The sequence below is a fragment of the Phasianus colchicus genome, chromosome 2 (genome assembly GCF_987193195.1).
Source record: "Phasianus colchicus chromosome 2, bPhaCol1.hap1.1, whole genome shotgun sequence".
Lineage (NCBI taxonomy): Eukaryota > Metazoa > Chordata > Aves > Galliformes > Phasianidae > Phasianus > Phasianus colchicus.
This window is the reverse complement of record NC_143437.1, coordinates 44390840-44418413: the sequence shown is the minus strand read 5'-3', so window position 1 is coordinate 44418413 and position 27574 is coordinate 44390840. Positions and strand designations below refer to the sequence as shown.

The 27574-nt window shown below is 36.8% G+C and overlaps 1 protein-coding gene across 1 annotated transcript in view; it reads right to left on the bottom strand.

The window, feature by feature from the left end:
- The window catches only part of PRKN (parkin RBR E3 ubiquitin protein ligase), a 683347-nt gene that overhangs the window by 549348 nt on the left and 106425 nt on the right, over positions 1 to 27574 (bottom strand). The window contains exon 2 of the mRNA XM_090135537.1: positions 5714 to 5877. Coding sequence (XP_089991663.1) covers positions 5714 to 5877 — 164 coding nt within the window. The remainder of the gene's footprint in view (positions 1 to 5713; positions 5878 to 27574) is intronic.

Here is a 27574-nt window from a genome sequence, read left to right as displayed (position 1 = left end):
TATGTCTTCTGAAGAGCTTCAGTGGTTTACCAGAGGAGTTTCTTATCAATACATTTTATTTAGGGCAACTACTATTACAGTTTGTCTAAAGTCTCATGAAAACCAAATGCTCTTTCAGATAGACTTCATAAAATTCATGTGATGACCTCACGTAGACAATTTTAACTGCATGAGAGAAATGAAGTTTAAGAAAAAATTTTTAAAAAGTCTCCCATCTGAAATCTTTCTCACACGTAAGAAAATAGTAACAATGATAGCTGGATGCTATGGAAATTAATCTCATAGACTTCAAACAGACCGAAACAATGTCACCAGCAATGTTATTCCACGAACCATGAACCATATTTAATGAACAAGATAGAATTAATCTAGTTATTCAAATTCAGATACTTCTAGAAATTAATACAAGCGCATGAAGAGAGCACTTTTGTGAGATTGCATAGAAAACCATGCCATACTTCCTCCTCTGTAATCAGCAGAGCCACCAAAACAGTGTCAGAAGAATCTAGAAAATACCAGCAAGTCCATTCTAGATGCCTTGAGCCTTTCAAATGTAGTCCATTTATCTTCCAGAGTTAACCAAACTATTTGAAATTATTTTCTCTTATTTCCCTGTAAGTCTGACTATATCCCATACTGCCCTATTTTCAGGAAAAGCTTCCTGTCAACAGAATAGAAAAGTCGTGTATTTAAATGCAGAACGGAAATTTAGTACAAGGCTAAAAGGTCAATTTTAATATACTCAAAGGTTGCTTTGTTGAAACAATTAAAAAGCTACGTATCCTCTTGAACAGACATGGAAAATTTGTACATCTGAGCTGGACCTGACAATTTCAAAAAACAGGTGGTTATTGGTATTTTCCACATTCATGATGGGCAAGAGTAAGGCATATAAATAACAATGTGGCCCACCACAAATTTTGAACTCTGTTCTCACATAAAGACAAAGTCTGCAGCTGTCAAAAGAATGCAGGAGTGATCCGTACTGTTATCTACTCATTGAGCAAAGTCCATATTATCTTGAAACATGGATGGCATGTCAACATTTCCTTTACTACTACATTTTCTGGTTTGAAGTAGTACAAGTTATCACTTTCAGCTTTACAAGAGAAGAACCACAGGTTGATCAGATTGACTAAAGACACACACACACAAAATCACTTCCTGTTTGAATTTCACATAGGATGATTGACTCAAGCAGAATACCTAAGAGCAAATCTCTCCAACCAGCATTTACATATACAAATGTTGGCTCCACTGTATTCCATAAGCCTCCAAACTGCCTAATATAATGTTCTTTGAATGATTTGGCATTTTATACACACAGAGCTTCAGGATGCAACAAAATGCACACTACTTCTGTATTTCAAGATGTCAGTTAAATTCTTAATGTTCACGGGTTTATAACTAACATCAAGCACAAAGTTTTTTGCTGGTTAGGGACATATTTTGCACTTATGTCACCAAGTTTCTGCTTTATACCTTCAGTAAACTGAAGTCAAGAAATCTAGAAAATACTGGAAGCTCTACTATACTGAGTTGAGCTTTGCAGCAAGAAAGTTGCCTTATGCTTAACTGCACAAGGCCTTTCCAGCATATGCAGCGTTCCATTTTTCACATACCTGTAACTGCTAAGCAAGTTGTTTTGAAGGATATCTACTGAGATCCACTGTCACAAGTGTCTGGCTTTGAGCTTTTCACACAGCAGCACTGAATAGGGCTTTCAATAGAACCAGGTGCTCTTTGTATTGACCTCTACTGCCTACCATTCAGAAGCTGCTCCACAACAAGCTTTCCAAACCACTGTCAAAATTCAGCACAGTACAATTATTTATTGCACCATTTCCACAGAATCATAGAATGGCCTGGGTATTTCCCCCATTTATCTATCTTCTGTAGAGGTGATCATTTACGTTGTCATTCCCTTTTTCTCATTTTCAGTTATGCTCATCAATTCGCACACCAAAATTTATTAATACTTCTAGTCAAAGTTGTTCTTTTTGAACACATGTATAAATGACATCCATGTAGATGCTTTCCTAATGTTTGTAGTCCAAGACAAATTCACAAGAAACTTATGTCCCAAGGCTTGAGACTATGCTCCTGCCAAACACAAGTCCTCTCTGATTTGGAAGCTTCCGCAGTAAAGCACGTGCTAACGCCAACTAGTCTATCATATCCTTAGTCTTCACCTGTCTCAGAGAAATGTATTTTCCATGTTTACCTGACAGAAGAAAAAGCATCCAAAAGAAACGGCTCCAGATTGGGAAACAGAAAACTAAATCCTATCCCTATTTTGCTGAATTTGAACAAGCAATGAATTCCCGTCACGCTATTTGTGTATAAACCACGCCACACAAGGAACCTCTCACTTGCCATTTGCGAAGTTTCTCTACACAAGTGCATTTTTATTTCTCCCAGAAAACGCCAGCCTACATTAATATAATGCTACTTCTATTATTAACATTAGTAAATTTCAAATAAGTGCACTGAGTAAAATTGGGTATCAATATATATATTTTGCTTCCAGAAAGCTCAATTGATTTGCTATTCTTGGAGGCAACAGCAGTATTTCTGTAAGCAGCAGTCATTTCTCATTAAAATATTTCAGTGTCCCTGATACCCAGCCATCTCCTGCTTACTCCTTTGGTGAATTAGTTGTGATTGAATTCTTCTTTTGCCCTTATGATTGACATAAAAAACTCTTACCAGTGTTCTCATATACCCATAATAGTCTTCTGAAACAATTCCTACTTTGAGTATATATTAATTAATTACTTCTATTCATTCCGAAGTGAACTGTAATCAGCAGGGAGCTCTTCATCATTCTTCAGAATATTTAGCACTCTTAAAGTGACACCATTTGCTGTGCTTTTATGAAGCAGCTTATTGCTCTAATTCCTACTTACGAGATCCAAATTTTGCAAGTCTCATTCTTCACCCAGTCATTACCAATCTTTTCTTAGCACAGCTCTAATTTCACTACTTGCCCCTTTGTCGCTAGCAAGATACTGATCTCCCTTGTGTACAGTTGAATCATTGTCTAATCTTTCTCTCTTTTCTCAAGGACAAAACACCAATCTGTGCTACCAAATTAAATGTCTCCACACATTTCGCTTCTATCATTCCTAGATATTTTGTACTATTGTTGTTATCAAATTTTTCATTTATGTAAAGATCTTAAGTTGGCATTTTCTTCCCTTTACTTATTTCTCTCTAATATTTGTCCAGTCAGCCTTCATTTCTTTTCTACAGCATTCATCTACCATGAAACATTTTCCTACTCTCTCCAAACAGGAAAACAAATGTAGCTTTCACATTTTCAGTTGTGTTCTGTATCACCTGCCTGAGATCCCACAGTAGCTGTCAAGCCAAATCTAGCAGTTCTGCAAGCTGTGAAACCAGTAAACCTAGTTATCCTGGAGTATTTCTTATATCCCTGCCCCACACTCTTAAGATTATCCCAGCTTTTCTCTTGTCCTCTATGATCTTATCATCTAGTAGCAGTTCTCATGCCAAACCTCTAAATTCTCCCATAGTATCCTGGGTAAGTAAGTGCAAAAGTAATTTATAAAACATGAAAGGAAAAATTGGTCTAATTAGAAATTCTAAGCTACCATAAAAAAAAACTTAAAAAATTTAGCTGTGTACAAATGTATGTTGAGTTTTCTTAACCTGCATGCAAATCATTAGATCTAGAAAACAACTGCTATTAATTTTCTTGTATGTGATGTTAACTCTGAAATTACAGATGCAACATAAATGCCAGCAGTTAGTATTTCACTAGCGCACAAGTTTTACTAGCACTTAGCTGCTTCTGCAAAAAGCCCCAAACTGCCTTCTGTCGGAAAACTCAGATATATCAAACCATCTCCTGTTCTTCTTGTGTTCACAATGTCTACAATGCATAGATAAAAACAACTGAAATAATTAAATACCAAGAATAAAAATCTTGTTGATGTGCTGATGTTGATATTAATCATTGGATTATGCAAGGCACCTAAACACACAAGCATGAATTATGCCACCTGAAACCGCTATTTTACATCCTATCTGCTTTAGAAACAGAAAGTCACAGCAATGAACATGATCCGGTTCATGAATAAGTCTTGGCAACCCTTGATAATTCTGGCATTCCTATTAAAGAAATTAAGCAAATAGTCAGCAGGCTTGTCTATCCAAAAAGCAGGTTTTAATTTGCATGGTGAAGCATTGTATGTTGGAAATGACAGCAAATTTGTTTAAAAGTGAAAAACTCGATTCAACGTCTGTGACATAAAGAAGCAGTAACACCAATACCTACAGCTGCTCAGGAAACACTAAGTGGTTCAGAAGCTTAGGACAGAATAACACAGACACTTGGATCTAGGAACTGGCATCTGACAACTTCTACAATTTGTATTTATTTTTATTCTTATATGTGAAAAAATAAACATAAAAATATAAGTGAAACATACTGCAGTTTACACCACGAATATATGCATCAAAACTATCTACAGGTTATGCATTGCAGACTGACAATTCATATTTCTGTATTTTTTTTTTGTCCTAGAACACCCTAAAACCTTTTGCAAAATAACAAGTATCTTAACCACAGAGAAACAGGATGGGTCATTAACACAGTAGTGACCTTCTGTACCCAGACTTAGCATCCATTTTAATTACAGAAATACTTCTGAAACATGACTGCCAATTAACGTGAAATACTTTTGCCTGTGAGGGACCTTTTATATAATCACCTGCAGCAGTAGAGATCGTCTGTTACTTTCATACAACTGCAGAAGGATAGCAGTTTCATTAACTCAGTAAATTCAAGTACATTCTATTCAAAGGCCTTTAGGTTTCCCTATGTTCCTAAATGTCTTAGATGTGTGATCTTATGCTAACTCCTTACTGAACATACTCTGAAATTCATATTCGCTACTCACAGAATAAATAAAAACATTGATAAAGCAACTGTGGCAGTGCTGAGAAGAGTAACAAAGAGAACAAGGAAGAGAAAAATTGAACCTGAATTTCCATGCTTACTACAGCTCATCACAGATGAACAATTCTGCACTTACTGAACTGAACAGCTACCTAACCTTGAGGAGCTGAAATTCAGATACCCACTTACAGCCATCCTTCCACACTCCTTGTTGCTGTTAGCATCACACATTTATGGGCTTGGTGGTTTGGAGCACACTTCCATAGGCTTTTTAGAACTAGAACCACCACTCCAGCAGTGCGTTCACCTGTGTATAGCATGCGGCAGCATTCACAACAGCAGCAGCAGCCCTGTAGCTATCCTCCAGGGGTCACAATTGGGTTACAAATTCTACAGAATGTGCTGACCGTGCAGCCTGATCTCAAGCAATTTATTCACATCCTTCTTCATTAAGATTCAAATGGAATAAGTATAATAAAAATTGAACAGATACAGAAATTGTGCATGGCTTGCTTCTGTAGTCAGTAAACATTTATTCACTAGGCACAGCTCTCTCTCGTACTCTCTCTCTCAGATTCTCTCTCTTTCCCTATCCTTCCTGCTCGCTGTTTTAATGCATAATTAAGAAGGTCAGAATTAATGAAGCAGTGTGGAGTAAAGTTCAAGGAATCCCCAGGCACTATTTATTCTATTAGATCTCAGGAATGAATGTCAGATTGGCAGCATTAGAGGCAGAAGCAGCAGAGCTGGCAGCAGTCCAGGAGCAAAGCTACCACAGAGGCTTACCTGCAGTGTTAAGTCGTTGCTGAGCTCTCTCCCTGCAAAAATCACCCGCAGCTGGTCAGCTGGAACTCCCTGTCGCTGCGCAACTGCCTCCTTCAGCTGGAGGATGCTGGCATCCAACCCAAGCTCCACTGGGAAGCCATGGCTAGAGTTGAACCTGACAAAAACTGAAAAAGAGAAGACACCTTTTAAAGCAAACATTTCTCACTGCCTATCTGTACTAGAGTGACTGACTACAAGAGACTTATTTGTCAATTTCAGAGAGCACTGACTATTTTAAGAGAAAAGCTACTAATACTGTAATGTATCATTTGGAAAAGAAGAACCGTATGGGATTTCCCATCACAGAATAGTTAGTAACCAATAAACAAAAGCCATATGCTTCCCCCAGCAATGCTATAAATTGAAGAGACCCATGAGAACCAAAAGGGACCCACATTCAGGCAGAAGTCCAAGCAATCAATAATTTGTGAAACAGATTTTTGATCCACAACTAACATTAACAGACACAGGGCACGTATACTTTCTGTGCCCCTTGTGCTCTTCCCTGCTGCATGTAACAAATAGATGCAGAAAACTGAGTTTTAGAGCTAAGATATATTAAATAATACTAGGAAATACTAGGAAAAACAATTCGCTGTTACACAGTAAATCATGGTTCCCCACAGATATAATTCTATGGAAGATAATGATGGAGAGAAAAATCACACGCTAGCAGAAATGTTTGGAAGTCTTGTATTACACTGTGGTCTTTTCAGAGTTCACTAAAACATCTGCAGTACATAACTCCTGCTGGTATGTTCCTTCAGTGCAGGAAATCACTAACACACTCGCCATATCATTTTTAGAGCTGCAGAGAATGGTTTATATATGCTGAGAAGCTTGGCAAATAAACTCACGAGCTTAAAGCCATTCAGCTGGCAGAGTTGTTTTTCACAAGGGTGCTGAATGTGCTCACTGAGACCATGACCAGGGGAACGACTACAAGAACTATGCAACGGGAAAAGCTTGACTACCTCCATACCAGTCACTGAGGCTGCATGAACAGTACACTCAACCCCAGTGGGCTGCTTCAGCCAATAAATAGCTTCACTGGCAGAAAGCAGAGGGATTAGCAAAAAGTAATATAAAACAATAAAAATCATTTGTATCAATTAGTCACTGGATACCTGACATCTGAACTGTTTAGGTATTGACTGCAATAACCATCCCTCTTAATGATTTTCCATTCACACTGCAATATTTTAACTGAAGATGTACTCCTTTGAATTTTTTATGACTGACAGAAGCATAAATTCAAAAGTGCTCATGCAGTTTGAGGAAAACTATTTTTAAACTGACAACAGGATCAATGACTGTCCAAACACAAAGTCTACCTGACTACTGTAAAGGAGGCAAATGCTCTAAGAGCATGTGAACGTAGTTGAGAATATGCCAATTTTTTTGCTGAGCAATGAACGTGGTAAATATTTGCAATTTCAAATCTTTAATATAGATTTTGCTATTTCTAGATAATCATTAAGGGCATATACCAATATATATATATATATATATTTTACACAACATTTTGAGTTTTGCACTTGAAAGTATTCTCTAAATTTACTAAAATACAGGATAGAATTGCATAATGCTGTGTCAGGAGGAGTGCACTACATATGCCCAGCAATGTGTTACACAGTCTCTTGCAGTACATCTTGTTACTGGGTTTGATTTCTATGTAAAAATGTTCTGGAAATAACTGAAATGTGCAATTCTTATATTTGGATTTTTCAGAAAAAGAGAGTGGATTTTGAATTTTATTTTGATCACAGTTTGAAAAGTAAAGGGCAAAATAGAAGACAAAAGTATTCCCAACTATTGAACACTTCCCACATTCCCTGGAACGCTCAAGATGTTCAACTATGAGTAACATTATATTGATAGCAAAATATGTAATTAAAACAATTGGGAATATAATTCATTTATCTGGTAAGGTGGGACTATCCACATGCACGTGTATATATATATACACACACACACATACAAGCAGATACACTCACATACACATCTAGCATCTGTGTATGTGCACTTCCAAGAACTTACTCCTATCTAGTAAATAATGCTCTTTTTCTTTAGTCTTATAAAAACCAATGTCTTAGCTCTGCAAATCAAACATGCTGATAAGAGGGAAGTACGTGATAAAGTAGCAAAAAAGTGATGGGGAATTTAAATGTGTTCTGAAGTACTACTCTCTTTCCAAAGACAGATACATTTAACACAACTTATTGCATGCTGCAGCAGAATTGCCAGACCACAACCCAAACCAATGGTTTTGCACCAGGTGAGAAGGCATGGCTAACTCAGAGATCTCAGGTGTAAACAATGCACCTGAGTAACTAGAAGGGGGTGGAGCCTGGATCCACCCCTCCTCACCCTCATTTAAGAGTTAGAAGCTGAGGGAGCAATATCTCTACAGACAAAGATCGTGCTCCTCTCGAGCCATCACTGGTTGCTGGAAAGGGTGAGCCATTTTTTCTTCTTTGCTTTGTAGTGTTTGTATCCTATTAGAAGGCACTGTCATTGCCTTCTTTCACCATACACAAGCATAATTCATATTCTCCATCAGCAGCTGCCATCCCTTTCCCCATGCATGTTTTCATGCATCACTAAGAGGAACAGTCACCCCCCTTCCAACACATACAACAAAGCAGAGCATCCATCTCACAATTCTAATACAAACATATTTTCCCAGCAAAATGCCCTGCTGTATGTTTCGTACCAGGTCTAGTAGTTGCAGATGGACATACAAAGTTAACTATGACTTCATGAATTAAGTCATTGCTGAGCCATGATACCTGGCTGCATTAGGAGTCCTTTATCATTGTAATTGTAAAATAAAATGCAGCAATGTAAGCCAGCTGCACAGCCACAGCAGAAAGAGCATAAACAAGTAGTAAGGAGCAACTCATTTAGCTAGACTATTTTGGTTGCCTCCGATAATTTATAAATTACCTTCACCTTAGAAATGATTTTATGATGTAGTCACACACAGAAAGCAACACAGTAATCAAACATAAACAGTGTCTATAAAGCCTCATCCTTAGTGAGGTTATTTCTCTCCTTAGCAAAGGATAAAGTGTCTCACAGAAGCATCTTTAATTCTAGTTAGCACTAAATGAATATCATAAAGAGTTTAAAAGTGTTCCTTGATTAGTAACTCAAATTTTTATATTTCTGTTTTATATCCATTTTAAATAGAAATCATGATTGACTTTTATTCAGACAACTATTTATGACAGAGCCATATGGGAGTATTCATAATTACTATATTTGTGCCTGCTATCAGTTTTGTACAAAATCATGAATAGCACGGAAGGGATGAGTAGGGACTAGGCATTCACTTCTACTGTAAGATTTAGAGGGCATCAAGCTGAGCTAGTAGGAGCTAGGTTCAAATCAGACAAAATGAGATGTTTCCTCACACTTGGGAACTCCATGTCAGAGAAGTGGTAAATGCAAAATGCATAGCTTGGACTTGATGGGAGAAAAGAAACAAATTGAGATATGGCATAGGCAGCTCAGGAAATTCTTTACTCAGGAGTATAACATATGCTAGTACAAAATAGTTTGCACATAGGTTTTCAGCTTAGAGGCCTACGTTTTCAAGTTACATACTAAGTCAAAGAGGAATTTACCACTGCAAGGCCAGTCAAATAAACAGATACCAGAAAAAGCCTCCCTCTCCCACTTTTAGGGGAATATTCATAAGATGTGAGAAATCAGTTTTGCTCATCCTCTTTCTTGAGGCCTCTGCTTATGGTCACTGTTGCAGACAATAATATACTGTATCAAAAAGACTCTGAAATAGCATGAGAGCTTTCCTGTTGTAGGTGTCATGGATTTGCATTTACAGACACACTGTTCACAGAACGCAGTATTGAGTGAAATCTAGAAAGCAGATAAAGTCTTCTCTATTCTCTTCCTCTTTCCCACTACCAAGTAATCCAAACCCAGACAGGAACCCACCTACCACACTTATTTTTGCCAGAACTACGCGTGCACATGTAGTTGCTTTCCTGTATTTCACAATGCAAAAATTTAAATTCAGCAATTCTCACAGTAACCTAATTTTGTTCTATGAAGCATGCCTCTTAATCCAAAAGACAAGCTAAATTTGTCCAGTAAATTATTTCCTGTGAATGATTCACTCAGTTCTACTACATCCAAACTCTCTTTAAAGTTCAAGGAATGCATAGCTAACTAACCGAGCACTGCAATTATGCTGGCACTTCCTTTAAAAGTCTCTCAAAAACACTATTTGCCTAGCTATTTTTGTCCTGATTCAGCGGCTGCTTGTGTCAGCACAAAGCAGCCATGAACTTCCTTGATACAGAACTGAGCCACATTTGTGTTTCATTTTAAATACACACACTGTTCCTTGATGTGCTTGTGAATGTGTAAAAGTATTCAAACTCTACATATTTCCAGCTATATGCTACAGCTTTCTACTCCAATAAAAGTATTACATTAAAAAATGTAACATATACTCCTGCTGCTTTTAAATTGTCCATCCCGGGGAAGAATAGGCCTCTGCTTTTGCAAAGAATGAATGAGTTCAATGGCATTTTTAAAAGGGTCAGAAAAACCTAAGTAAGGCTTATAAAACTACTGCAATCATTTTAAGACTGCAAGGTGGGGAACACAAGAGTGAGATTCCATTCTTAACATTTATTCTCATTTGCAGCTCCCCAAGAAATTTAACACATTTGTCTTAATGCCTCTACATTCTGTTAGATATTAGAAGCAGTACTTGACAGCAAAAAAATCACTAACATGAACACATGCTAAATGTGACAGCTGTTATACTTCACTAAGAAAGAAGTTTTCTGAGCATAAGGTGTTCTTTTTTTTTTTCCAGTAGAAGACAAAGGATTACCAACATTTAAATTACAGCTATTGTAATACGGATAAAATTTTTACAGATATGTACAATTGGAACTGATAGAAATGATTAGTTCTACATATAAAAAAAGACCAGAAGTCCAAAAGAAAGCATATGTATCCAGCTACCTACATGTAGAAATTAAACAAAAATACAAACTTCCAAGAGCTACTACAAATAAAACCAGGCAAAAACCTCAAGAAAATAAAAGTTGTCACAGCACCAGCCACAGTTAATCCAATTATATGTGATACAGCCACCTGTGCTACTGTAAAAAAAAAAAAATCAGAGAACCACAGAATCACCAATGTTGGAAAAGATCTCCAAGATCATCTAATTTGGCTTCCCTCCTTTCACCAATATTTTTCCATTAAACCACATCAACATTAAACCATGTACAACATCTAAACATTTCTTGAACACACCCAGGAATGTTAACTCCACCACCTCCCTGAGTACCACACTTCAGAGCCTGATCACTATTTCAAAGAGAGTAAGTTTCTCCTAACACCCAATCTGAACCTCCATAGCACAACTTGAGGCCATTCCCTCTAGTCCTTTGCTAAAGAGGGTTAATCCCTCCAGTTTTTACAGGAGTAACATCAGAATTTCTTAGTTTTTTGATGTTTAATTTTCTTGGATTTTACTCATTTCTTTTTTTTGTATTCCAGTACCATTACAATCACTTTACAATTTGTTTTACAAGAGGCCCAAATTACATCATAGATCAATCAATCACAAAGCATTCCATTTTAAGAGTGCATTCTGTAGTCTGTCCTCCTCAAGTACCTATCCAAACAACCTGTTCAATGAAAAATAGTCACCTTTACAGCAGATAAATACGCTTCACTCTTTAACAGAGCCTCACCTTTCAATGGTGACCTAATCTACTTCATACACTTTGCTTTCAAACCATAGATATATTCCTACTGCCCTTTCTATTTCCCCCAAACCAATATTCCCAACTTTAAAATTACTACAACAGCAGTAACAGACCTGCACATACAATTATTCTACAGAACAGCTCAAGGAGATACTTATCTGGGCCCCAGGTGCACAGCTAACCCCAGCTTCTCCCTTCCTTATGCTGACCATGTTCAGGCCCCCACTTCCACCCCGTTGGGCTGTCAGCCTCTACCTCAGGAACAATGGCAGCATCCTTGCTCTGACCAAGTCATTGCTAATTCCACCTCAGCTTTCTGACGGACAGGACCTGACATGGTACCCTGGCCACGTGGATTCCTAGGCTGCCGCTCACAACATGCTCAGCCTCACTCACCTCTACCTGAAGCTCTCTACTGCATTACTCCCACAGAGCAGCCCCACTCTGGTTACTCCTGAGATAAGTCACAAAGTAATAAAAATAAAGACAAAAAACTCTTAAGTCATAGCAGAGCCAGGGGAGGTGCCTCAAGTTCTAAATCACCAACGTGCAAGAGAGACAGGTGGGAGATGGGCTCCTGTTTCTTGATCAAGATGTAATTGGGACCAGATGGATGTGGGCAGGGCTAGGTTTACATGAGGGGCATACCCTCGCTTCTCCTGGTGCAGCTGAGCAATCTAAGGCCTTGGTGTAAAGAAAGATGCCTTCTGACTGCTAAGGCTGTAGCTGTTATATTCAGCCTGGCTTTGTTGTCTGCTTCTGTGCTCATCTGAGTTTTTTCGGTGTCGTTTCCAAAACTCTTGGCATGTGAACTCTTGGGAGGAGGGTGAAATGCAGGGGGTGTGGTAGAGTGCTCAGCAAAATGGCATCTGCTCAGCTAAAGATGCACCAGAAAATGCTAGGGTGTCTCCTGGGTTGGTAGTGGTTCTGTGAAGCAGGACTGACTGTGGCTAGCAGCCCTTAGCTGCCACTCTGCTGCACAGCCATTCACCAGGGCTCTTACAAAGCCCAGGTGCCGGGTATGGGCACTGCACTGTTGTGTGGCTCTACAGCACTTGGCTTCCTACCATCTCTGTGGGGCCATGCCACTGCCTGCCTCCTTCGTGTGGATGGAGCACAATGGCTGCAGCTTAAATTCAAAGCTCCCTGTGGCTTGCTGAGACTTCATAGTTGGCAGAATGCTGAATGCATTGATGGCTTTGAAGTCATTTTAATATGTCCCTGCCTTTTAGCATTTGAAAAATGTGTTTTATTCCAAAATGTACATCACTTTTTAGTAGCTTGAAATTCATCCTAATGGTCCTTTTAGTCTGACAGGTTTAAGTTAAATTCTCTAATTCTCAAAATTATACCCCTAATTGTCAGATAAAAATCCTAAGCAATTAATCTAGCTTTAGCAAAATTATCTTAGATATTTGCTGTTATGATAATTAGAATTAACCCTTTAATTTGAGATGTATAAATCAATGGGTTTTCTAAGAAACTTCCAATTATATGATAGAAATGCGCATCCCATTTTTCTTCTGACTTACAGAGGAAGAAAAAAAAAAAAAAAAGCAAAACAGTTCCTATAGCTAAGCTTGAGGATTTGCCACATTGCAAAGATAATTTTCTTCTTTCTGAGTTTTTCAGAGCTCTTCCTCTCTTTTTTAACACCTACTTTTGCTATCTATCTCACAAGTAAATAATCTTACATTAAATACTTCTAAGTCCCTGCCACAAGAAAATACACAGCAGCCACTATTGTCAGGCATAAACATATGACCTGAATTGACTGCCAAAAATAGTCTGTCGCTCCTACCGTAAAACTGCTGGTTTGCTAGAAAAAAGAAACACATTTCAAATATCTCAGCACTGCATCAAAATTGTATGAACTCAGCACATTAGCTGAACAAAGATATTTATTGTACCTATTCAAAATACACTCTGTACTGTAATTTATAATCACCTCTTCATAATATTAAATGTATCAAACTGGTGTGTGCAAAGATACATATGTACATTTAATATATATATATGTATAGAATCTCCATTTCTGAATTTTATAATTTTTGTACTGAGTGAAATCCTTCTTTACTGAGAAGCAGATATGAACTGAGTAGGATGTAAGTTGGAACTCCAACAGTCAGTGAACAAAAAAATGCTTACTGGACACAGGAATCACATACTGTTACAAATAAGAAAAATGAAAAACTCCAAATCATAAGAAATGTCTAAATACAGTCGGAGTCCTCAGATTAATGAATGCTGATGCGTATAGTACATCAGCTGAGTACAGAGGAAAAAAACTGGCAAACCATTTCAGATACTGTACAAGACTTTGCTTTGTGGTTGGTTATGGCATTTTTGTAGGGTTTTTTTCGTTTGTTTGTTTGTTTTTTAATTCAACTCTACGCACAGCTAAAGCCTATTTTCTGTGCATATATATTACAGATATGCACACCAAATAGTGAAGATCATGTAGAGCTACGTTGTGAGACAACTTAAGGGTATGTCTTCTGCCACATAAGGATCATTAAATCACTATACCTAGTTTAGGCTGTAATTTTCCTGGAAAAGCATATTTACATTAGCAAATATAATGCACTGAAGCCAAAAGTTTTATAAATGTGTTTTATTTCATGAGCATTAAAGAAAATGATCTAAAATATTTTTGACAAAAGCAAGATCTGCATAAATTAAATGCAAAAAAAAAACAAAAAACAAAAAAAAAACAACAGCTGAGTTCATAAAGATGGTATGAATCATTTTCTCTTTACTGAAGTGAAAGCTTATTTAAAACAATTTTTAAGTTATCGCTTTCATTTTTCTTAGATAAAATTTTACCCAAATAAATGGAAACTCACAGTTTTCATTAATAATATATGAAGTTAAAATTTTTGAACAAGGGAAAAAATAAATCCACATTTGATTACATGTGATTTTCTGTAGATGGTGTATATTCTGCCTTACTGGAAAAGCTGAAGTTTAGTGGGAGGCAGTAGGTGCAGCATCATCTAACCTTTGACAACAGGTAACAGTGCTACTAAGATATATCTGTGTACCACAGTACTGCATATTCTTTTGCAAAAATCTTGTTTTGCACACCTAATTTCCATAAGTGGAAGACACAAATGCACCATCATTACTGAGGTATCTGAAGAAAATGCAATTTAAAACAAGAGAATATATTTTAATTGTAAAAATAGAACAAGTGTTATGATTCACTTGGATCTGATCAAGTGTCTTAGCTCTCTAGAAGAAAAGATTGTAAGTCAATATTAAGTTATACTTTTGGACTGTTCCTTTTGTCAGGAGAAATTATGCTAAAAGAGCACGTTTAGTATTCTATGGGATTTGCTCATTTATAAACCCATTTTGAGGACTAAAATAACAGGCAGCCCTTTTTGCTGAAAGCAGTTTTTTCATTCTAACCATGAATATTCCTATAAGAAGATCCACTCCAATTTCATAAACAACTCAACACTTCTCAAGATTTCCTTTCTTTCTGATACAAACAGGCTCGCAGCTGCAACCAATCACTTCTTGTGCCAGTGCATTTGTCAATTAGCTCTAAGGAAATCTCCTAGCACATAAGGCTCAGTTTATGATCAGGGAGAAAATTATGGTCTATTATGCAATTTTATTCTGGTCTGTGATTGACTGCACAGCAAAGGGCCACTCAGTGGCAGCCAATGATACTTTCATAATTTCATAAAAGCAGATGGTGGAAATATGACACCAGTAGATCAGAAATACTGAGTCTACTAGATAGTAAATGAAGTTTCTAGAAATAAAATTGAAGGATTTTAACATATAGTGTTCCTTTGCTGTTGACATTACAAACTGTGGTGTTTTCAGATACACTGGAAATCAGCAAAGTTCTGATCTGTTCCCTTCCACTCTATTTAGACATGGGCCTGTTGGAGCATACAATGAGAGTAGCGAGGCATTGGAACAAGTTGTCCAAAGAAGCTGGGCATTCCCCATCCCTGGTAAAGACGAGGCTGGATGTGGCTTTGAGCAACATGAACTAGTGGGTGGCAACTCTGTCCACAGTAAGTGACTGGAACTAAATGATCTGTCAAACCAAACCTTTTTATGGTTCCATGATTATTTACACGAGATTTGTAATTAAGTAACCAGTTTTTAGGAAAGTGAAATCAGAGTGAGAGAGGAGCAGAGAGAAAAGGGAAACCAAGATGAGTTGTAAAAAAGAAAATAATGCCAAATGTCAAACCACACTATTTGGTTTTTGGAATTTTTGTAAATGAGAAATAATATTTCTCATAGTGGAGAAAGGAATTTTCATCTGCAACAAAATTACATGCAGAATACTTTGAGCCATTGTTTATTTATGGTACCACATATGGTGGTAATTGCAAAATTGCAAATATTTATTGTCAAGTAGATGAAAGCCTTATTTCCTTTCTTGAAACAGAAAAAAATCCAGAAGACCTAGCACATGTCTCATGATTTCTAGGTAATTAACATAAGTCACTTTAATAGGAGGGTTACTTCTTTAAATTTGCCAAAATGGAGTTATCTGGCTTTTTTTGTTTTGTTTTGTTTTTCCTGTGATTAATGTAATTGAAACACCAGCAGCAATTAAACAGTTATACTATGTTAGCAAAGCAGTTTCATTGCCATGATAAATTACTTCTCTGAGGATATTACTTACAACAAGCAGAGAAACCTAAAGTGTATTAAATCAGATTAAAAAGGGAACTTTACCTTTCTGAAGCCAGCATTTTTATGTGCTTTTCACTCCTAAGCCTCACTTCTTAGTGAGAGGTAGGAAGAATTTCTAAAATTATAAAGGTTTCTGATTTTTACAGGAAGTTATAGGAGCCTGGAGCTAAATCTAGGAAACTGGTGGATTTGGGATATCTTAAATCTTCAGTAGTGGTGCTCTGGCTTATCCATGAAATAATGTTAAACCCTTTCATCTCAAAAATAGTTACAACTCAAGTAGAAATATATGCCTTGTAAAAAAAGAGCAAACATCCTGATTTAGCAAAGTGGCAAATCATTGCTTGAAAATGCAGAAAGGTCCTGGAGACTTCAGAAGCCTGAAGCCTGCATCCAGAAAACACTCACAGGTAACTGCTGACTAACATATAAAAGATAACATGAAAAATATAGTAAAGAAATTCTGGGTCATTTTGCTGCCGAAATAAACCGTGAACCTAGAATTCTGCAGTTCAACTGATTTAATGGCTAATAATAATAATAATAACAATATTAATAATGCTTGCATAATACTTCAACAGACCAGAACATTGCTCCTCATTACTACTTTGGAGGTGCCCTTAGTAGAAGGTAGGCCCAATGTAATATGTCACTATTTATGTTGCAGCTTTGGAGGAAGAGTTTCACCTGAAAAGGAAAATCTCAGGAGTCTGTATTATTATGAGAAAGGTTAAACACTGAAACAAATCTTCCTGGATTTAGAAAGCTTTCCATGTACAGCTCAGCTGCAAAGCTCATCAAACCAAGGAGGGGCATTGGCTTCCTATTCTACACTAATGGTACTGATGCAGGCCTGGGCACTAACACTCAATATCACTTGGTCTTACTCATAAAGACTAGCCTTCATTGTTGGAGGAATGCTGCACCACTTTGCACTCTTGTAAGAAACATAAGCACTTACGCTAAAAAAAGTGCAAGGTGAAAAACACAATGCTAACTTCCAAAATAATAGAGGGCAAATATTTTTGACTGGTATGCAAAGGAAATAGGTCAATCAAGCTCCATATTCAGTTCACTAAATGAATGGTACTAAAAGTTCTTTGTGACAAAATAATATAAAAAGAAAAGTCTTCTGATAATTTTGAGATTTCCATTAAATTTCTTTTCTATTTAAGCACACAATTAAGAACTAGAGCATCAGAGAATAATTATGCAAGAAACCATTATTTTAAAACTGGAACCAGAAGCAATACGGTTTATATAGTATGAAATATTCTGACCTCATGAACCACATTGCAGAAATATCTGATGATCAAGAACCACAAGGTTCATTCTACATATGTTGGGGGGACTGACACAGTGGCTGCTCCATGGATGCTACCATCCAGAAGCAGGACATTGCAGAGACAGGGATCCCCACACCTCTACTGAAGGACAGACTAGGATGTGTAAACAGATCCCTAGATAATTATGGACAGCGTCTTCAGTTATCACTGGATCACAAACTGTCCAAAGCTGTAAATGATTCCAATCTTGTTAAGAAATAAAAGAGTATTTATTCATACTTAATCTATCAAAAAATGATCACAGCTTAGTTAATAGAACAGAAGATGTTTGATTTCAGTATAAAAATTTATTCAACTAACATTATACCACTAATGTAGGATTAAAAATATAAAATTATTTTGCTATACTATTACCATCTGGTAGAGAGTACAGAACTTTGGATGTTTTAGAATATATCATATAAATATTTGGCTCACAGATTATAAATAATTATAAACATGAAATCATAACTTTTTTTCAGAAAGCATTGTTAGTTCATTAAGATACTCAAAATAACCACTTATAGGAACTTTTAATATAATTTTCTTGTATTTTTCTTTTCTCAAGCCTGTGAGATGTTCATGTGGATTTATGAGATTTTCAGCATATTAAAATATATGGTATTAGTCTATGGTTTTGATAAAAAAAAATATTTTTTTAAGTGCATATCAATGGGTACTTGATGAAGAACTAGAATATTACAGATTCACTCATGAATATCCGATGGAATAGAGTAAATACTTGATCCAAGTATTAGAATAATATTTAATATAACAAGTGAAAGCATATTATGGGACTGTCAGATGAATTGGCACTTTGATAAACTGATTGATTTCCCCATATTTTAGAAAATTTCCATGCATTAAGAATTCTATTTCAGGAACTCTATATGTAACATTCTCTTTTCTTTTTTTTTTTTCCCCAATAACTTTCTTTTCTTCTTTCAAAGTAAATTTGACTTTCAAAATTTAAAAAAAGAACTCAAAAATTGGCTCTTCATCCCAATTCAGGATTAATTCCTTCCACCTGTAATTGTATTATTTTGTTTTTTTCTTCTCAGATTGGAGAATACATTTCCTGAACAGATATGATACAGACATACAACCTTGTGTTACATAAGAAATGTAATACAATTGTAATGTAATCCTGTTGCTACTTACGAAAGCAAAGGAATGTAAGTAAAATCAAAGATTTAGGTACTATTAAAAAAAAAAAAGAAAAAGAAAAAGAGGAAGTAGCCTGCTTGTCAATGAGGTAGGATATTACTCAAGGATATGAGAAAATATAGACTTAGATATAGGTAAGATAAAATATAGATAGATAGATAAGATATAAGATATAGACTTATGTTAAGACTATCTATTCATCATCATTCTGTTGAGTAGTCTGGAAGGGATACATTTTATCTTACTGGTGAATATTGGCAATCATTGAACATTCACGTTCAAATGTTGTCTGTATGCTTCTATTATTTACTTGGAATATTAAAAAAAAAAAAAAAAACTTTTCCAAATTATACTCCAAAAAATATGCAAGCATGCTATTACAAAAAAGTCTGAAATGGTATTTCCATACTATCAAGCAAAAGTATGATGAAATTAAGATGGAAACATTACTTCACACAGATGTTTTTAGTCAAAATATACTTCTGTATTTAATTCCTCAGTGTGAAAGATAATTCTGTATCTTACATTCCGTGTGCTTTTAGATAAAAGGAAGATGAGAACTTCCTTGCCCATTTCATGAATCATGAAGTAAAACCTTCTGACAAAACACTTTGGCAGACAAATGTGAATTCCAGAATGGCTTCGGAATGACAGCTGTGTGGTTTTGTATTCAATTATTATGTTATTTATCTGTTTTATATAACATTGTGTATAATATTATATATATATATGTTATTATACATAATCCTTGAGTATAATATTTACTCAGAAGAATTCACCATATACTTTTAGTCCAACTTGCAATGCGTCTCACATCAGTGTTCAAACTGAATCACCCTCGTAATTAGGACCAGCTTCTCTGGGTAGTTTGTAAGGTAGTGAACAATCACTGCAATCCATTGCAGTTACACCCTGTTGTGTTCATGTGTGCACTCACTGACTGCTCTAAGATTACAGCTTGATTTGTTGAAGGAAAGATTTCCTGCAAAGACTTTTATGAAATGGTAACGATAGATAGATATTAACTTTAAAGCAACTGTGATGAATCAGTGAATACCTATGATGGATGAACACTCAGGGGAGGTGGCTAAGGATAATGTGCTCCTGAAGCTCAGGGAAGGATGTTGGGAGTGACTAATGACTACTCAAAGAAGGCCAAACTTAGCTCAAAACAGAGGACCAGAGGGTGGTATCTGGCCTATATGAATTGCTATATCAGCTCAGTGGGTAAGCCAGGTGCACCAATTCAGTGAATCAAATGGTTTTTCGATTAAGCCAGGTGCCATATCAGTATGGGTAGGGGTAGACATGCACCACAATCAAACACAGAACAAAAAAAAATGATACAGTAAATGAACAGTGCTTCAAAGGTAGCAGTGGTCTTCAGCTGACTCTCAGTGCACGTATTTCTTCCTGGTTACTGGGGGATGCCGAGTGTCATGACAGTGAGTGTATTATACCAATAGATACTGAGAATCACGATCACGTTGTGATGCAGCTGAAATATTAAGAATACCATACTCTGCAAAGTGTAACTTCCCCACGTATTGTTATTTAAGTGCATTGTTTTATTGCTCTGCTAACACAAAAACCCATGTAATGTCTTAAAGCTTTAAATAAATGAATTTGGTATTAAATATTAAACCTTTAATTTCTGGCATATCAAAAAGAATCTGGTCAGGATTCAAACATGGAACAGTTTTCTGTGCTTGAAGGAAAATGCTCATTTATTTCCCCATACTGAGTAAAGTTGAGGTCTAGAAGTCTTCCTTCCTGGGAAAGACAAATGATAAATTGTATCTAAAGAATTGTTTTCTAACACAGCAAATAAGATATAAGAAATGCTTGTTTCTAGCCTTACTTGCTTTTCCAGTGCTATGAATTAAAAAAAAAAGCTTTACTCATCAATATACCACACATGGTAAATAACAAAGTCAGAAGTTCATAAACTACATAGAACAGAAGTGAAAACAAGCTCAATATTGAAATGCAACCTTTGGTTTCTTAGTTGTATCAGGAGACTTATTTCATTCTCTTGTCTTGTCACTGAATAAGTGATGCTAGGATGAGTCACTTTCAGTGAATTATTATCAGCGTCAGAATTGATCAAGTTAACTGTGGCTGTAATTAGAACAGGTCTTGTTCTCCAAGTAGCATTGCTTTATTCAAGACATCATAACTGAGTAAGTTGAAGTCCTGTCAGTTTTTTCTCCTAAGGCAAAGCATACATTAAAATGATGACTTATCGGGAATCCTGATCAGAAAGAGGTAAATTTTAATTTCTTGCTTGAAAAAATTTTACTGTCCTACATTTTGTTTCTAGATAATGGAAGCATGCATTTTGTGACAAAACAGGCTTATTCAAGCAGGCGAATGATCAGCCAGCTCTCAATCCTTGTCACAACCGAGGGAGTAACTGTGGCGTTTCCAGGCAACTGTTGTTTGCAGAAATAAATCATAGCAATACCAAACTAAGTCTGGGGAAGTGACATGCAGCTATCTATTTGTTAATTTCATCTGCATACACAGTATATTGGACACCTGAAAAATTAATATTTCTAATTGTCCCTATGAGTTGTGGAGTAAGTTATCTCATTATCTGCTGACCTTTGGCACTAATATCCAGCTTCTTTAAAGAAAACACAAAACCCCTACTCTGCATAATAAGCTACCACAGAATTCTTCAAAAATAGATATGTTTTGTGCTAGGAATTTATGTAGTTGACTATCATCAGAAATATCAAATTAACTTTAAATAACTTAGATTATCAGAAGGGATTACAGATGTTTTCTTCAGTTATCACACCAAATCATTCCAAGCTATCTGATTATCTAAGGACAAATACGTATCGTAGGAAAATAAAATTGAAGCTTTATGACATAATGAAGTACAAGCCAAGTACTCAAATAATCCTGTTCTAGAATCTTCTCCAACTAAAAATACATGTAATCACACTAATAATAAACCTACAATGATGTAAAAATATTTTGATGCCCTCTCCCATAACACCCTTGTAGGTAAGCTTAGTAAGTGTGGGATAGATGAGTGGACAGTGAGGTGGATTGAGAACTGTCTGACTGGCAAAGCACAGAGGGTTGTGATCACCAGCACACAGTCTAGTTGGAGGCTTGGTACCTAGCAATGTTCCCCAGGGGCTGATACTGGGCCTAGTCTTGTTCAACATTTTCATTAATGATCTGGATGAAGGGATAGAGCACACACTAGGCAGATTTCCTTATGATCTGAAGCTGAGAGAAGTGGCTGACACACCAAAAGGCTGTGCTGCCTTTCAGTGAGAACTGGACAGACTGGAGAGGTGGGATGATGAGGTTCAGCAAGGGCAAATGCAGAATCCTACACCTGGGGAGGAATATCTACATGCATCTATATGAGTTAGGAGATAAGCTGCTGGAAAGGAGCTCTGCAGAGAAAGACCTGGGTGTCCCAGTGGACAATAGGTTGACCATGAACCAGCAGTGTGCCCTTGTGGCCAAAAGGCCAGTGGTATCCTGGAGTGCATTAAAAAGAACGTGGCCAGCAGGTTGAGGAAGGTGATCCCCATCCTCTATTCTGCCCTGGTGAGGCCATAACTGTGTACAGTTCTGAGCTCCTCAGTTCAAGAAAGACAGGGAATTTCTGGAGAGAGCCCAGAGGAGGACCACAAAGATAATGTCAGTTGAGGTAGATCCAAAGAAATACAGTTTCTTGCAGCATCTTTTCAGTTTTAATTTCTATGTTTTTGGAGGCTGGTAACGAGCGGTGTCCCCCAGGGGTCTGTCTTGGGACCGGTGCTCTTTAACATCTTTATCAATGACATTGATGATGGCATTGAGTGCACCCTCAGCAAGTTTGCTGACGACACCAAGCTGAGTGGTGTGGTTGACACGGCTGAAGGACGGGATGCCATTCAGAGGGACCTCGAGAGGCTAGAAGGGTGGGCCTGGGTGAACCTGATGAGGTTCAACACGGCAAAGTGCAGAGTTTTGCACTTGGGCCGGAGGAATCCCAGGCATCCCTACAGACTGGAAGGAGAGGTCCTTGAGAGCAGCCCTATGGAGAAGGACCTGGGGGTCTTGATAGATGAAAAACTTAACATGAGCCAGCAGTGTGCCCTTGCGGCTCGGAAGGCAAATGGGATCCTGGGCTCCATCAAAAGAGGGGTGGGCAGCAGGGACAGGGAGGTGATTGTCCCCCTCTATTCTGCTCTTGTGAGGCCCCATCTGGAGTACTGTGTCCAAGTCTGGAGCCCCCAGCACAAGAAAGACAGGGAGCTGTTGGAGAGGGTCCAAAGGAGGGCCATGAAGATGATCAGGGGACTGGAGCACCTTCCCTATGAGGACAGGCTGAGGGAGCTGGGCTTGTTCAGCCTGGAGAAAAGAAGGCTGCGGGGTGACCTCATTGCAGCCTTTCAGTACCTAAAGGAAGCCTACAAACAGGAGGGGAATCAACTCTTTGAAAGGGTGAGTGACAGCAGGACAAGGGGAAATGGTTTTAAGCTGAGGGAAAGGAGATTTAGGTTGGACGTCAGGGGGAAGTTCTTTACAGAGAGAGTGGTGAGGTACTGGAACAGGCTGCCCAGAGAGGTTGTGGATGCCCCATCCCTGTAGGTGTTCAAGGCCAGATTGGATGGGGCCCTGGGCAGCCTTGTGTAGCATTAGGTGGGATGGTTGGTGGCCCTGTGTGTGGCAGGGGGGTTGGAGATCCATGATCCTTGAGGTCCCTTCCAACCCTGTCCATTCTGTGATTCTGTGAAACATATTTAGTAATGCGAAGGATGAAAGAAGCAAAACAGTTATGTACAAGGAAAATGAAAAGCTTCCACAGTACCACTGAGACCTCAAAATCATGCCTAAGGGCAAAATCAATCCTTATGTTAACAGAAATGTTGGGGTAACAATCCTGTCTGTCAGAATGATCATTCTCTCTAATAACAGGGTGATAGCAATCATTACGTATTTTTCCTTAGGCAATCTGCATAAATGTACATTTTCAGGCTTCCCTTTTCATTATCTGCAGAGTCTAGGGAGTGTGCCTAACTGCCATTCCAAAAGTAAGGCAAAGTTAGAACCTCAAAAGCAAGTTACCCCTTCTGAAACCAGATCCAGATAGAGGGGCATGAGCTAATGCAATCCTTCTCGTTTCTCTCTTTTCTCAATAGAAGATAAAACATATCCAACTTTTAAAATAGACTGCATGATCTTTACATTAAATAAGGACAATAAGTAGTTTTTCAAGTAATTTATATAGATTAATTTATGTAGAATTTAATTACCATGGTTCGAAGCAGGACAAAGTATGCCTCGTGAAGAAGTAAAAATAAAACCCAAATAAAGCCAATTGTTGAATTTCATCTGAATCATAACATTAAAGAGCCTGACTGTAGTCACAAGTATCATTAACCAGTAGTTCAAGTACATAGATCTGCATGTTGGGAGCTATAACTCAAGATGAAACTTTTCCAGAGGTATGAGTTTTGATTCACAATGATCACTGAGATAACTCAGAGAAAAATAGTGAGTATTGCTTCCAAAAATATTCACAACATAAGCAAATCAAAATTTCTTTGATATTCAGAGTAATATAAATATACACATTTAATGTGGGGAAAACATGATTTAGCCCCTTAGACAACAGCATGGACATCTAACGCCACGTCTACATTGACTCAAGAGATATTCCCAGAATTCTCTTCAGCCACAATCTCTGAACAAAGAAAAAACAGTGGATGAGATAATAATCAATCTTAGGGTCAATTAAAAGATAAATTGCCTTTTTAATTAACACTATTCACAAACATATCTTGAAAATATTGTGCATACTTCTCTGAGAAGTATTATGTAAATAACATGCATTTGCAAAATTGTTGACTATCCCAAGTACTAAAGTACTAAATAGTGTACTAAATACTAAGTACTAAATAAACAGTACTTTGAAACTGTATTTCTTACTTAACTGTACCTATCCAAAAGTGAAACATCTAAGTTAAATTATTTTTCTAGATTTTCCCTCAGATCAACAGAGAGCTTAGTAACTGCACAGCATCAGTTCCCCTTGCTACAGAAGGAACCTAGACAAAAATCCTGTTGAACAGAAAGTCTAAAGATACAATACTGACACAGTTTGAGGGAGATGGGATGCCTTTAGACTTTTAAAGATAGGTAAGGACAAGCTTTCATACACAAAAGCTTTTCCTCAGGTTTGACAAAAACATCATTCTTCAGAGTTACGCTGAACTTTAACTTGACAAATATGACCTTATTTTTATGACCTTCCATCACTTACTTAAAATAAATAGGTGCACATTACAGCAAATTGTATATATGGTGGAAATGTTATTGGATACAAGGACAGTTGATGAGGTTCTATGTAGTTAGCTTTAGCCATACAAAACTTTAAACTGTTGTTCATCAGAGTGTTTGATGCATTTAAACTTTTACTTTCACAAAAGCACTTTTCACCTAGGCTACATTCGTAGTCAAATAATGATTTTCAGTGTAACTTAATTTTTTCCAATTTGAAAAAACTGGTTTTAGATGAATCCTGCCCTTGCTAACATGTCCTGAAATACCATATACCTGCTTTGCCATCTGATTAATGACAATTAACTTGTTACACTTGACCAGAAATATCTTTTACTCCCTCCATACACGAAAGGGATATTTGGAAGATAGGAATTAGTAGCCAAAGCATCCTCTGATCATGTGACACATTCCAGCAATTATCTTCAACAACATATTCTTGTACATTTTAATACCTCAATGAATAAACCACAGTGCAAAGGTTCATGGCACTTCACTGAATGCAGTGTATGTACATGCTAACTGATACGGGCTGGGATCGACTTCATATAAACTCTCCAGTCTACCTAGAGTGATACTGTCCTCAATCTAAAAGCTAATTTTAATAAACAAAATGTTCAAAATGAATTTGATACTACTTTCTTATAATTCACCAAAATGTACAATATATTTATAAATTATCATTCAGTATATACATAATCCTCTAATTAGCCTCATTTATCACCATGTAAATAAATAATTGGAAGATATGCTGAAATTCCAAGTGATTTTCTCATTATATGATGTTCATGAAATGATCTTAACATAAATGTTTAACAAAAGATGGAATGAACTAGATGGTATTCAAACAACAACAAAAATGTGCATGGTTATATTTTTCCTTATAATAACCTTCTTCGATTTGTTCATTCCAGCATAGCCTTTGTTTTAAACATAGTCCTTAGATATCAGTAATCTTTATTCACACCAAATGTATGCATGTCCCAAACCATAATGATTTTTCTCACAGTATAAATGCCAGCTCGATGTTACAGAAAAAGAACTGAGGCACGGAACAAAGTCAATGAGTTATAAATGGTCCTTTGGAAACCCTGCGTTTGAACACACAACTTCTGGGTCCCAATTCACTTCAGCTTCAGTCACTAGACCATCATTATCTGTACAAAGAAGAAAAAATCCTACATATGTGTTTATGGAGACAATGTGATAAAATCAGATGACTTTTTAAATTAAAGTTTGTCACATGCTCAGCCATGAACCTGAACTGTTACTTTCAGGATGATGCTACTTCGAAAGTGAGTACCTTGTTTAGCCTCAGAGTTACTGTGCTATATCAGCTTGACTTCTTATGAGTGCAAAACTGGCCTCTGGAGAACAGAGCAAAGGAATTCAACCCCAGTATATAAAATGGACATTGTCTTTTTCAAAAAGTGGGCTACAGGGCTTCTCCGACATTGATGTTAAATACATCAAACCAACTCAATTTGGAAATACAGATTTTCTCTGGCATGTTTTTTCAAAGAATTCAATGCTTAACTCAAAGACTTTCAGTGCATAAATCATAACGTTTTAAATTACTTTTTTATTTGTTTAGTTTTAGACTTCATTTATATGTACCTAAAATTCAATGCTAGCTGAAATATTTATTTCTTTGTTTTAATTGCCTACAGATAGTTCCATCATTTGGTAAATTTATTAAATCCTTTGAGGATTTATTTTATGGTGTTTGCTGAAGAAAAATTTGAAAAATTTTAACTGGGAAAAGCAAAGCATCCCAATGCACAACTAAAGTATATTCCTCAGCTGTACTGCTCTGTCTTTCTGTACTCATTACTCATTCTTCCATCTTAAAATAAATATTAGAAGAACAATGTTTTTTATAAAAGGCCAACTTTAATCTAAAGCATTTCAAATTAATAGATATGTAAATGTATTTATTGATCCAAGATGGGTTAAATCAAGCAGAGCAGCTGAGCAGACCAAGATCAAATGTAAGTGTGTTTCTGTTCAGGTACCAAGATAAAGAACTAAAATGGACTACTTGGCTCTAAATGATAGTATTAACTGAATACGCAAGTATGGCACAGTTGAAAGAAGGCAGTCAGCAGGCATCTTGTAATATCCCAAAATGAGTTATATTAAATGACTGCAAAAAGCACCTGTGAAGAATCATTACTGAATGCTCAGGAATTTCTGAAGACTAATAAAGTTAATTGAATGCACATGCACAACACAATTTGGCTAAGAAAGAGAGAATATAATTTGAGGCCTACTTGATTGGTCATCTAACAAAGCAATGGTAACTGAATTTGCAACAACGCTCATCGGTACGCAAGAACAGAAAACAGACATTAATGGGAGAATTCTCTATTGAACAACACAGTATCGTATCAGGGAAGACTGTAAAGCCTAAATTTTTAGATATCGTTAGTGACCATGAGTAATCATGACTGCACAGGACTCCTCCTGGTTCAAAATGTAAACTCTGATAGTAATGCACTAAAACAAATAAACAGCAACAACAGGAACAAAACCCCACAAACCAGAACCTTTTACTATGAAATACTAAACATAAAAAAACCTGAAGACCATAGGAA